This window comes from Arvicola amphibius, chromosome 3 (genome assembly GCF_903992535.2).
Source record: "Arvicola amphibius chromosome 3, mArvAmp1.2, whole genome shotgun sequence".
Taxonomy (NCBI): Eukaryota; Metazoa; Chordata; class Mammalia; order Rodentia; family Cricetidae; genus Arvicola; species Arvicola amphibius.
In genome coordinates, this window is record NC_052049.1 from 133,841,741 (window position 1) to 133,855,858 (window position 14,118).

General features: G+C 45.1%; 1 protein-coding gene across 1 annotated transcript; it reads left to right on the forward strand.

Moving 5' to 3' along the window:
• Positions 1-1,614: 1,614 nt before the first annotated feature.
• Positions 1,615-13,817, forward strand: Pdcd7 (programmed cell death 7). The gene is made up of 5 exons (XM_038324235.1): positions 1,615-2,496; positions 7,778-7,916; positions 10,350-10,586; positions 10,834-10,921; positions 12,760-13,817. The coding sequence occupies exons 1-5, from the start codon at positions 1,621-1,623 to the stop codon at positions 12,881-12,883; spliced, it is 1,464 nt and encodes a 487-aa protein (XP_038180163.1). The 5' UTR covers positions 1,615-1,620; the 3' UTR covers positions 12,884-13,817.
• The last annotated feature ends 301 nt before the right edge of the window (positions 13,818-14,118 follow it).

Here is a 14,118-nt window from a genome sequence, read left to right on the forward strand (position 1 = left end):
TTCCCTTTTGTTTTGTTTTATTTTGTTTTGAGACGGGGTTTCTCTATGTAGCCTTGGCTGTCCTGGAACTAACTCTTTAGACCAGGCTGGCCTTGATATCCGCCTGCCTCTGCTTCCCAAGTGCTGGGATTAAAGGCGTGCACCACCACCCTTATCCCTCCACCCCCGGCTGGTCTTTTGTTTTTGAGGCAGGGTCTTTCTACATAGCTCTGAACTATATCAGAAGAGTAAGCTACTTCTTTGTTACTTAAAAGTTAATGGTTAACTTTTTTGGAGACTCACTGTACATAGCCACAGGCTGTCCTGGGATGGTGGTGGCGAGTTCAAGGCCAGCCTGATCTATAAAGCGAGTTCCAGGACAGCCAGGCAGCCAAAACTGTTAACAGAGAATCCCGGGGGGATGGAGGAGGTGGAGGGTGGGGGGTGGGGGGTTGAGAGAGAGAAGATAACGAAATCCCAAAACATGACTGAAGGCCTTTACTGTTTGATGACATCACAACAGAAGGCATAAAAAGTGGAATACATCAGTGTTAACAGCCTAGTTCACCAGGCAAAATGGTGCAAGAAGTCACCCTTATATTAAAAGTGCCCTGTCCTCCCCTAAATGGCTAGAGAACAGCCCATGATACGTCCACAGAGCTCCATTTGGCCTTCAAGTGTGTTGTTGACTGGCAGTGTCAGATAGTGTGCTGTTCTCTCACACTTGGGCTCCTTCTCCCTGGGTGGTGGCAGGAGCAGGTGACTCCACTTTCAAAAAAAAAAAAAAAAACTATCACTACTCTGTTTTGTTTTTTTCGAGACAGGGTTTTACTCCAGCTATGGAGCCTGTTCCAGAACTCGCTCCATAAACCAGGCTGGCCTTGAACTCACAGAGATCCACCTTTCTCTGCCTCCTGAGTGCTGGGATTAAAAGTGTGAGCCACCACCACTCTGCATCTTAAGATGCCCATTTAGTGCTCGCTTCGGCAGCACATACTAAAACTGGAACGATGCAAAGATGAGCTTGGCCCCTTAAAAAAAAAAGAAAAGATGCCCATTTAACATTCTCACACCCAGCATCTGGCTTATAACTACTGTTGTTTCATTGTTAAGCTTTGACAACTTGGAACCAGGCAGTGGTGGCTCACGTCTTTAATCCCAACACTAGGGAGGCAGAAGCAGACGGTTCGATGCCAGCCTGGTCTACAGAGTGAGTTCCAGGACAACCAGGGTTCCACAGAGAATCCTTGTCTAAAAAAAAAAAAAAAACAAACAACAAAAAAAACCCAAACAACCAAAAAACCCGATATGACACCTGTTCGGTTGGAAGCTCCCCTTCTAGAGAGCGGCCACATGATTTCTCCCGGTCTTAGCTCTGGGGGCCGGAAAGGTCACCGGGAACGTAACTCCTTGTCTTTGAGATCTTAGCCGAAGTCTCAGGCTGAGTCCCTGTAGTTCCTCACCTAGAACACCTAGGACAGGACGAGTGAGTTCAAGCGAACCAATGTATCACTGTACGGCGCACTTCCGGGATGCGTGTGGAAGCGAGAGGTCGCGCGCGGTGAAACGTCACTTCCTCCCGGAACTCGCGTAAAGAAGTACACACATTACTGTCAGAGCTCGCACCGTTGCGCTACAGACATGGCCCTGCCACCTTTCTTCGCCCAGGGCCGGCAGGGACCGCCGCCCCCGCAGCCACCTCCTTCCGCTCCGTTCGGCTGTCCGCCCCCGCCGCTGCCCTCCCCGGCTTTCCCGCCGCCTCTTCCCCAGCGGCCCGGCCCCTTCCCGGGGGCATCCGCCCCCTTCCTCCAGCCTCCGCTGGCACTGCAGCCCCGCGCCCCGGCCGAGACCTCCCGCGGCGGCGGTGGCAGCGGCAGCAGCGGCTCCTTCTTCCCGGTGCCGCCCCCGCCGCTACCGCCGCCGCCGCCCCAGTGCCGGCCCTTCCCGGGGCCCGACGCCGGCGAGCGTCCGCGGCCACCGCCTCCAGGCCCCGGGCCGCCCTGGAGTCCGCGCTGGGCCGAGGCGCCGCCGCCGCCCGACGTGCTCGGGGACGCGGCCCTGCAGCGCCTGCGCGACCGGCAGTGGCTGGAGGCGGTGTTCGGGAACCCTCGGCGGCCGGGCGGCCCCAGGACACCGCGCACACCCGTCGGGCCCAGCCTGGGCGAGGTGCGCACGCGATTGCGCGCCGCTTTTCGCCTGGTGCGGCGGCTCCGTAGCCTGGGGCAGTCCCTGCGCGAGGCCGAGGCCGACGGAGCGGCCTGGGCCTCGCTACACGCTCAGGCTGTGCCATTGAGAGCGGAGCTAGTCGAGCGGCTGCAGCCGCTGGCCCAGGCCGCCTATGTGGGCGAGGCGCAGCGGAGGCTGGAGAGGGTCCGGCGCCGCCGGTTGCGGATTCGGGAGAGGGCCCGGGAACGCGAAGCTGAGCGGGAGGCGGAGGCCGCGCAGGCCACAGAACGGGAGCAGGAGATTGACCGCTGGAGGGTGAAGTGCGTGCAGGAAGTGGAGGAAAAGAAGCGGGTGAGAATTAGTACGCACTTGGGGCGGTGGTGACTGGAACCTGAATCTGCATGCTGGTTAGCTTTATACTTATCCGTGAAAAGTAGCCTTTCCCACCTCTTTGCTCTGTTTTTCGTTAATGATGTGTGGTGCACAAAACTCTATAACGTACACTATGAAGTCCTGTGAACACACGACAAGTTCACACTGGTGCAGTTCTGGGAGGACACCCCTGTGCCCTGCTTCAAAGTTGGATCCGCTTACTGATGTTCAGTACTAACCGGTCTTCGTATTATGTTTTATACTGTCCTAAGCATGCAAATTTAAGAGGACTCTCTTCGAGCCACACCTCGAGACCTTTATGGCCTAATTAGCTGGTGTGATTAATAATAGTTTTCCCCAGGGTTCATTTGTTTGTTAGTTTGAAACTATGAATTCCTGTGTATTGGATGGTATGAGTCTGTCTTGTCCAGGTGTTTCCAGGTACCTGACCTCTTATTCAAATGGTTGAAATAAGGATTCGCACAGGATTGCAAAAATAGCAAGAAAACTTTATTCAAAAAACAAAGCAAAGCAAATAGTAAGTACAGATTAGAAAGGATACACTGTCAAGATTGACAGCCCCATGGCCCAGAGAAATACTAGACTAGAGAAAATACTCAGTCTAGGTTTTTGGCACTTCCTTTTGTGGGATTAAGGAGGAGGAACTTGGTTACTAATGTGTCTAATAAGGATGGTTCTCTGTTTTGATTGAGAGATTAGGCCCTGTAATCTTTTCTACTGTGTACATCCCTTTCTGTGATGCATTTGATCTTAATCAGAAGCACTTCCCATTGTGTATAGGCATAAGATGGTAAGTAGGTTACTCTCTCTAAAAGTTTCTGTAGACAGGGAGTTACCTTTTACCTTACTGTGCATGCACCAAAAACCAGTTCAGGCTGAATGGGCCCTCCTAGTAGCATGTATTGGGAATATGTTTGAATAGAAACTGTCCATGTTCAATGGTCACTGGGGAGAAGAACTCTATTCTATGGCTTAGTGAGGAGTAAATGTAAAGATGGGGATCTGAGGTTGCTGGGTGCACTGTTTGGATAGGTAAAGCAGCTTGGCTGCCGAGTACATTACATACACTGCTGCTCCAGGGTCTACACTGTTTCTGTGTTTGTCTTCCTCACCCCAGTTCGGCACTCACATCTGAGGTAGACACTACACTAAAGTCCTACATGCGGCCCTGAGAAATTCATTATTACCCTGATTTTACACAGTGAGACTTAAAGCAGTTGGCGACAGTTCCGTAAGTTTGTACCAATAGTTTCAGACTTGAGCCTAGATTGTCTGATCTCACAGTTTATCTAGTTTATCTTCTTCAGTAGAGCCAGGAAGAAAAAAAATTGCCAAGTGTTGGTTGATGGCATCCTCATTACCATTGAATGCTGTTGCTGTTGTTACTGTTACTATTTTAGATTTATTCATTTTGTTTTATGTAAGTGCTTTGTTTGCATGTTTATATGTGGACCACATGTGTGCCTAGTGCCCATGGAAGTCCAAAGGGGACTTTGGATCCCCTGGAACTGGAGTTTATTTTTGAAAATGTAATTATATCATTTCTCTTTCTCCATCTCTTCCCCCCAACCATGCACCTCCCTTGTCCTCTTTCAAATTTATGGCCTCTTTTTCTTATTGTTACGTGTATACATAAATACAACCTGAGCCATACATTTAATGCTACTTGTATGTATATGATTTCAGGGCTAACCACTTCATATTGGATAATAAATTGAGCTGTTTGTCCCATTTTTCTTGCTCTGAGCATTCCCCAGTTGCCTACAGTTGTCTGGGGTTATGCATTTTCGAGCTTTCCCCATTCCATGCTAGTCTGTCTATTGGTGTCATTGTTCAGGTCTTGTTGGGGCAGTGGTGCTAAGGGTCCTTTTGTCCTCTGTTCTCCACAATCCGCTAATACTTTTGTCTTGGTTAGGGTTTATTATTTTATTTTGTTTTCAAGATGGGGTTTCTCTGTGTAACAATCCTAGCTGTCCTAGAACTCACTTTGTAGACCAGGCTAGCCTCAAACTCACTGAGATCCGCCTGCCTCTGCCTCCCAAGTGCTGGGATTAAAGGTGTGCGCCACCACCGCCTGGCTTAGGGTTTCTGTTGTTGTGATGAAATGCATCACTAAAAGCGACTTGGTAAGGAAAGTGTTTATTTCACTTACACATCCACATCCCAGTCTGTTATTAAAGGCAGTCAGGACAGGAACTCAAACAGAGCAGGAACCTGGAGGCAGGAGCTGATGTAACAGCTGTGGAGAAGTGTCGCTTCCTGGCTTACTCTCCAGGGCTTGATCAGCCTGCCTTCTTATCTATCCCAGGACCACCTGCCCAAGGGTAGTACCACCCGCATTGGACACTCAACTGTGTGTCCCTCTTTCCAAAGGACTCTAGCTAGCTCGTGTTCAGTTTACATAAAGTTAACCAGGACAATCTCCCTTTTCCCTGTGTCTGCTACTACCTTAGAGACCAGTATAGCATTGCTGGGAAGTATATTGATAGCAAGTTTCAGCATTGTACCCACAGGAATGTTAGCACTAGGGAGACAACACTTTAATCTGATGAAGTGAGTCACTTCAGCAAACATTTAGTAAGGCCCATTAGGTGTTGGGCCTAGTGTCTAATAGCAGGGACAGAGAGGAATAAAATATAGCTCTTTTCTTTGATTGCTTCGAGTCTTGGAGGGGATCATCTCAATACAGCATGGTATAAGTTTTTCAACTGAAGGTGGTAGTATAAGGAGCCCAGGGAAAGCTACCTAGTTTATTGGAGGAAGGCTCCCTAGATAATTTAATGACATCTGAGCTCTGAGTTGAGTCTCAAAAGCAATGCTAAAGCCAAGTGAAGCAACAGGTAAAGATAGTTGTAGTTTTCTGGGCAGAAGAGTGAAGTGCATGGTTTTGACTGTAGTGGTGGAATTGCAGACACTTATTTGACAGTTGGGAGAGAGAACTAGGCAGGCAGCTGAGGATATGGAAGACAAAAATATCCCTGGAAGATTTGCCTCCAATGTGTGAAAAATGATTGTGTAGAAGTGATCTTTGGGAGCAGAGAAAAATAAACAGTGTTACTCTGAGATGTTGTATAGTCCCAGGCTTTTCCAGTTCCATTTCTTGTCCTCCTTGGGAGCCTGATTATTCAGGCCTGTTAGTTTGCATTGGGGGGGGGGGTGTGAAGTAATTTTTTTATTGGTATTTATTGAACTCTACATTTTTCTCTGCTCCCCACAATTCCTCTCCCCTCCCTCCTTCAGCCCTTCCCCAAGGTCTCCATGCTCCCAGTTTACTCAGGAGATCTTGTCTTTTTCTACTTCCTACTTCCCATGTAGATTAGATCTATGTAAGTCTCTTAGTGTCCTCATTATTGTCTAAGTTCTCTGGAATTGTGGCTTATAGTCTGGTTTTCTTTGCTTTATGTTTAAAAACCACCTATGAGTGAGTACATGTGACAATTCTCTTTCTGTGTCTCGGTTACCTCACTCAAAATAATGTTTTCTAGTTCCATCCATTTTCCTGCAAAATTCAAGATGTCATTATTTTATTCTGCTGTGTAGTACTCCATTGTGTAAATGTACCACATTTTCCTAATCCATTCTTCAGTCGAGGGGCATTTAAGTTGTTTCCAGGTTCTGGCTATGATAAACAATGCTGCTGTGAACATAGTTGAGCACATGTCCTTGTGGCACGATTGAGCATCCTTTGGATATATACCCAAAAATGGTATTACTGAGTCTTGAGGAAGGTTGTTTCCTAATTTTCTGAGAAATCGCCACACTGACATCCAAAGGGGTTGTACCAGCTTGCATTCCCACCAGCAATGCAGAAGTGTTCCCTTTTCCCCACAACCTCTCCAGCATAAGTTGTCATCAGTGTTTTTGATCTTGGCCATTGTTACAGGTGTTAGATGGAATCTCAGAGTTGTTTTGATTTGCATTTCTCTGATGGCTAAGGATGTTGGACATTTCCTCAAGTGTCTTTCAGCCATTTTAGATTCCTCTGTTGAGAGTTCTCTATTTAGGTCTATACTCCATTTTTTTTTTATTGCATTATGTGTTCTTTTGATGACCAATTTCTTGAGTTCTTTGCATATTTTGGAGATCAGGCCTCTGTCTGATGTGGGGTTAGTGAAGATCTTTTCCCATTCTGTAGGCTGTCATTTTATCTTGTTGATCATATTTTTTGCTTTACAGAAGCTTTTCAGTTTCAGGAGGTCCCATTTATTAATTGTTTCTCTCAGTGTCTGTGCTGCTGGGGTTCTATTTAGGAAGTGGTCTCCTATGCCAATGTGTTCAAGTATATTTCCCACTTTCTCTCCTATGAGGTTTCAGTGTGGCTGGCTTTATGTTGAGGTCTTTGATCCATTTGGACTTGAGTTTTGTGCATGGTGATAGATATGGATCTATTTTCATTCTTCTACATGTTGCTATCCAGTTATGCCAGCACCACTTGTTAAATATGCTTTCTTTTTTCCATTTGATATTTTTTGCTTCTTTATCAAACATCAGGTGTTTGAAGATGTGTGAATTGATATCCGGGTCTTCTATTCGGTTCCATTGGTCCTCCTGTCTGTTCTTACGCCAATACCAGGCTGTTTTCAGTACTGTAGCTCTGTAGAAGAGTTTGAAGTCAGGGATTGTGATGCCTCCAGATAGACTGCATTTTTAATAGATCTAAAGCTTTACAAGGTAAAATAGAAGCAGGCACTCCTGGCCCACACCTGGGAACACTGAGAAGAACTCAGTATAGGTATTGAAGCTGCTGCGGGAAGAGGTTCCCCTCTGAGAAGGGTCTGTGGAGTTGGGTGACTCACATCTATGATCTCAGCCCTTGGGAGGCTGAGGCAGGTGGAATGCTGCAGTTTGAGGCCAGTCTGGGCAACAGAGTAAAACCATCTCTTAGAAATAAAACAAAATCCAAAAAGGGGGAAAGGGCTATATAATCGGCTGGGAGAGATAGATCACGTCAGTGGGAGACTGAGGTGAGAAGATAGGGAGTTCAGTCAGGACCTGCCTAGGTTCCACAGGGTCAGTCTCAAAGCAAACAAAGCAGCATGGTTGCATCATTAACCAGTCAACGAAGTCCTTGACTGAGTAGTGTAGCGTGCCAGGCCTGGGAAAAAGAAATATAGACTCAGTGATAGACTCAGTGGTCTGTTGTGGTTGGCCTGATCCTCTGAAAGTTTGCCTCCAGGAAGGTGTAGTGTATTGTGAGGAGGTTTCTAATACAGTTCTTGTGGGCTTTTTTTCCCTTCAGGAACAAGAACTCAAAGCAGCTGCTGATGGTGTTTTATCTGAAGTAAGGAAAAAGCAATCGGACACTAAAAGAATGGTAGACATTCTGCGTGCTTTAGAGAAATTGAGGAAACTGAGGAAAGAAGCTGCAGCGAGGAAAGGTAAGTACAGCTTTGCAATTTTACTTTCTTTTTCTCCCTCTTTCTCCTCCTTTATCCTAGTACCTCCCCGTCCTAAATATTGTACACATAATATCGTGTGAGTGTGTTTTCCTTTTCTTACCTTTTCCTCATCTTTTTCTTTTTTGTAACTAGAATCTCAGCTCTGCAGCTCATGCTGGCTTTGAACTTGTGACAGTTGTCCTGCCTCAGCTTCTCTATTGTAGAGATCACAGGCCTGGGCCATCGTGCTTGGCTTGCAAATATTTTTGGAGTAAGAACATTTGGTACTTAATTATTTTTACTCTAGAGTAACTAGACTTGACAACAATAGCTCAAAAATTTGGGATTGACTTTTTTCTTTAAACCTAATTTTAATGTGTATGTGTGGCTATCTGTGTGTATGGTGTGTGTGTAAAATACCTGTGGATGAAAGAAGAGGGTGTTGATACCTTGGAATTGGAGTTACAGATGGTTTTAAGCCATCATGTGCATGCTGGGAACCAAATGGGTCCTCTGCATGAGCAACAAGTGTTCTTAACTACTGAGCCATCTCTGTAACCCCAAACAAGAATGATATTTTTAAAAAAGATTATTATGTATATAATGTTCTGTCTGCATGTGTGCCTGCAGGCCAGAAGAGGGCACCAGATCTCATTACAGATGGTTGTGAGCCACCAACCATGTGGTTGTTGGGAATTGAACTCAGGACCTCTGGAAGAGCAGGCAGAGCTCTTAACCTGAGCCATCTCTCCAGCCCCCCCAAAGATGATGTTAATGATTTTTATACTGTAATTCCTCAGGCTGTAAATACTAAATTCCTGTATTTTAGTATTATGATGTATAAGAATACTTAATAAATTTGGTTGGTTGGTTGGCCATCCTGGAACTCACTTTGTACACCAGGCTGGCTTCACACTCACAGAGATCCTCCTACCTCTGCCTCCTGAGTACAGGGATTAAAGGCGTGCGCTACCATGACAGCTTTATTTTGGATTTTTATATAATGTCTCACTATGTAGCTTTGACTGGCCTGGAGTTCATTATAGGTATAGGCTAGGCTGACCTCACATTCGCAGGAATCCACCTAACTCTGTCTCCCAAGTGTGGGATTAAAGTTATATGCTATCATACCAGGCTGTTTTGTTTTGCTTTTTTTTTGAGGCCCAGATTGACCTCACACTTCCTATGTAGTAACCAAGGCAAGCCTTGAACTGCTGATACTTCTGCCTCCACCACATGAGTTCTGGAATTGTGAGTATGAGCCACCTACTGTGTCTAACTCTGAAATTTTGAAGCAGAAAGTTTCAGAAAATGTAATTTAAGAATGGCTTCCACCGGGCTGGAGAGATGGCTCAGAGGTTAAGAGCATTGCCTGCTCTTCCAAAGGTCCTGAGTTCAATTCCCAGCAACCACATGGTGGCTCACAACCATCTGTAATGGGGTCTGGTGCCATCTTCTGGCCTGGAGGCATACACACAGACAAAATATTGCATACATAATAAATAAATAAGCAAGTAAATAAATAAATAAATATTTTTAAAGAAAAGAATGGCTTCCACCAGCCTGGTCTACAAGAGCTAGCTCCAGGACAGGCTCAAAAAAAAAAAAAGAATGGTCTCCGTAGGCTCACCTATTTGAATGCTTGGGCCCTAGTTAATGGCACTGTTTGGGAAGGATTGGGAGGTGTGTCTTTGTAGAAAGAGGTATATCTATTCTGGATGAGAGTTCATCAGCAAGGGGTTGGGGAAGTGACGCAGTGTGTATGCGTACCCGCATTTGTATCCCCAGGACCCATGTAAAAGGCCAGATGTAGTCACATGCCTGTAATCCCAATGTGGGGTTTGGGGGGTGTACTCAGGAGAATAGCTAGGATTGCTAGGTGCCAACCTAGCTCCAGGTTCAGTGAGAGACCCTGCTTCACAGGAACAAGACAAAGAATGATAGAGCAGGATGCTGCTCTGGTGCATGGGGATGCATGCATACACACATGTGCGCTTGCGCAAGTGTGTGTGTGTGTGTGTGTGTGTGTGTGTGTATATATATATATATATATATATATATATATATATATATATATATGTACATGCCACTACCCCCACAGAAACACAAATGAGTTAGTTCATCAGCATGTAGCATGAGTTGGAACGACCTTGAGATTATAATATGAGATGAAAGCCAAAAAGACAAACTTATAGAGGATGTCAAAGTAAAGAATTCAATAAAGAAATCAAAATAGGTCAGAGAGATAGAAGGAAAGGTGCCTCCTCCTGACAGTGGCAGGTGGTGCATCAGTTTTCTCAGCTGGTGCCCTGCTGTATTAGGAAGCGTGTGTAAAGCCCATGGCAAGTGCTGCAGAGGTGCTCCTCTTACCCGTCTATTTACTGCCTAGCGATGTAGAGACAAAGGAACTTCCATTTGCTTCTCTTTGTACAGGGGTCTGTCCTCCTGCCTCAGCAGATGAGACTTTTGAGCATCATCTTGAGCGACTGAGAAAACTCATTAAAAAGCGCTCTGAACTGTATGAAGCTGAAGAGAGAGCCCTCCGAGTTATGCTAGAAGGAGAACAGGAGGAAGAGAGGAAAAGAGAATTAGAAAAGAAACAGAGAAAAGAGAAAGAGAAACTTTTACTTCAGAAACGAGAAATCGAGTCCAAGTTATTTGGAGATCCGGGTAAGTTTATCCTTGCCAGTGGAGAGGGAGGAGAGATCTAAGCTGACAGTTCTTTTTATCATGAGAAACCTAATTTACTCCAAAAGGAAGTCCTGACTACAAGTTGAGATTCTCGGCTCTATGGTGGAAGTCAGGGTTACAGAGGAGATGAGGTTACCCTGTTGTCATAATCAGAGGCTCAGTCACCTGACTTGAGAGTGCACTGTTAACAGCAAGCAAGGTGACATGTTGTGCCTTTCTCTTTCAGATGAGTTCCCACTTGCTCACCTATTGCAGCCATTCCGCCAGTATTACCTCCAGGCCGAGCACTCCTTGCCTGCGCTCCTTCAGATAAGGTCAGAAGGGCTGCCTCTGATGTCTCTTTGTCTTGGGTAGCAGTAAACTCTTTATGAAATGCATCTACTGTTGAAGTCTGTTGCCGTGTCCTTTTTAAAAGCTCCTTTTGGTTTTGCAGTGTTGCCAGATTTCAAGGGTACCACTTGTATCTTAAAAGTCTTCATTAATTCTTGGAAGTCAGTTTCTCCATTTGAACAGGTCAAGAAACTCGGCTGTGACCGCTCTGTTGACAAGGCTGTTCTTGAACTCAAAGATCTACTTGCCACCACCACCTCGGTGCTGGGATTAAAGGCCTGTATCATCATAGCTGGCCTTGTTTTTTGTTTGTTTTTTTTTTTTTTTTAATTCTCTTACTGCTAAATCAACCCAGGAAGAGAAACCTTTATTCCTGAATAGTTGAGCTCAATGCTGTCAACAGAACCAGCTACTTAGAAGCTGGGTAATTCTCAGCTGTCTAGTTGTGATGTCCTCACCTATGAAATAGAAATAGTAGACTAGAGTGTTGCTTTTGAGCTTTAGCAGCCTCTTGCCCTCATGCAGTCTTTTGAGTAGTCAGTAGATAAAACAGTAAGTGATTAGATGTCCCAGGCAGTATAAACTTGTTGTTTTCTAGGCTAAAACATCTTAGGACCTAGGGGTCTCAGAGAATGCCTTGAAAATTACGGAAGTTCCTTCCAACACTACAGTAATTTCTGAATCTTAATATCAAGTTTATTTTTCAGGAAGAGTTCCAGCTTTGTCTGATGCACAAGTTTTAGCCTTTAAACATATTATTGATAATGGGGTGTTCACTCAAGTTACTTTGAATATTGAGTCAAAGAATACCGGACCTTGCTCCTGAAGGAGACAGCTGAGCCTCTTGTCTTGATTTTGTTTTTTTAATCTTATGTGATTTGATATTTTGCCTGATTGTATGTCTGTGTGCCATATTTGCACCTGCTGCCCATGGAGGCCAAGAGAAGGCGTCAGAGTCTATGGAACTGGACAGCTACAGACTGTTGTGAGCCACCATGTGATGCTGGAAGTCAAACCTGGATCCTCTCTAAGAGCAGCCAATGTTCTTAACTGCTGGACCATCTCTCCAGCCTCTGTTTTACTTTTTAATTAGCTGATCACTATTTTGTTTTGTGGTTCTATTTGAAGACACCTGATTTAATGTATGCTGTTGAGTACAAGCATTGCATCAGGGCCAACTGTGCTGTAATCTGAGTCCAACAAAGCTTGTCTAGAGCACATTGTCTTCTCCAAGGTGATTCCCAACTCTTAGACTAAGCCACAGTAGCACTTCACCAGGACACTTGGGTGTCATTTTAAACAATAAGGTCACCAGTAAGAAGCACAAAATTGAACATCATGGCACAGAGCAGACCACAACAAGGATGCTAATTTACTATAAGAGCTGGAAAGAAGAAAGAGAGATGACAGATTTTTTTCTCTCTCTACATTTGTGGTTCTTGAAAATGCCATATGGGATGATTTAAATTTGCTAATATAGCCAAGTGTGGTAGCTCATGCCTGTAGCCCTAACATTTGGGAGGTGGAGACAGGAGGATAAGGACTTCAAGGTCAGCCTCAACCCTGTCTCAGAGAGAGAGAGAATGCAAATAATGAGTTAACTGTACATTCATTGTTTGGCTGTCTACACAGTTAAAACTTAAGGTTTTCCTTAAATGTGTACATTAGTGTGACCCTTGGCATACTTCCTGGAAACCAAGTTCTGTATCAGGTTAGTGTAACTGCCATTTGAAAATAGTATCCTAGATATAAAATATAGTTTCTGAATATCTTGCTTGGGGAAAACCAGAAATAAACATTGTTTTGTAATGTTCTCATTAAGGCATGATTGGGATCAGTACCTGGTGCCGTCTGATCATCCCAAAGGCAACTCCATTCCCCAAGGATGGGTCCTTCCCCCGGTCCCCAGCAACGACATCTGGGCAACGGCCGTTAAGCTGCATTAAGACGCTCCAGGAGTGTGATCCAGCAGGCGAGCACTGCAGCTCTGGATGTTAGTGATGCTGTCGTCTCACGCTGTAGTCTTCTGTACAACTTAAACTTCATGCGCTATTGTCTTAGCTGGAAGTCATGCTTCTTTCTGGTCTCTGCCCTGGCCAGAGGTGCCTTTTGAAACAGATTAATAAGGTTCTTCGGGAAAGGGCCTAGATGAACTGAGGTTGTTAACACGGACAGTGGCCTTGGCTCACTAAATGTGCCTCTGTTTTGAGGGGCTTGGTGAAATGTGGCCTGTTCACTTTCTCTAGGTTTGTTGTATATTGGTGGGTAAGTACAGTCGTCACACTTGGTTACTCCTTACCTTCCTGTACCAATTGTCCTCCAGCTCCCAAGAGTACAGGTCAAAGTTTGACCTAAGTTCCGTTGATCCCAGTTTTGGTGCAGTTGGGAGGCTGCTACTGAAGATAACAATGGCTTTAGACTGGGCTGCCAGGAATGCTTAGAACTGTTGTCCTGTGGAGAGCTTAGAAAACCAGACCCGGCCAGTGCCAGACAAGGTTCGCTCCTGCTCTGACAGACTTTGCCTGTGTCCTCATGAAAGCATCAGTCTGGAGTTGCAAGAGATCTAGCTATGTCGGGTCTTCAGGAATAGAAATGCGTGTCCCTATGGGACTGTAATCTTAATCACATGATAGGGGCTGGGGTAGCTCTGGATTCCCCCACCCCCCTTAGCTCAAGCTTCTAAAAATATCCATGTAGTAAAAGTTTGGAAAAGAGCAAGTACAAATGGTAAATTTTATTTTTTTATATTCGTTAATAAGGGCTATTGTGTTTGGACACGATCAGTCATGACATGTTAAGGTTTTTGTTTTGCTTTGTTCTGGGTTTTGTTATTTAATTTCCTAAAAGCTAAATAAATGCCATTTTCACTTTTTTGTTTGAGCCTTTGCCCCTGATTTATTATCTCAAATCATTTAACACATTTCATCTTCACATTGCTAAAGCATTTCACTCCAAAATTCAAATTTAATAAACAGATGTGTGCTGCAGAAAAATGATTTTTATTTATTTATTTATTTTATTTATTTATTTTTTTTTTTTGGTTTTTCGAGACAGGGTTTCTCTGCGGCTTTGGAGCCTGTCCTGGAACTAGCTCTTGTAGACCAGGCTGGTCTCGAACTCACAGAGATCCGCCTGCCTCTGCCTCCCGAGTGCTGGGATTAAAGGCGTGCGCCACCACCGC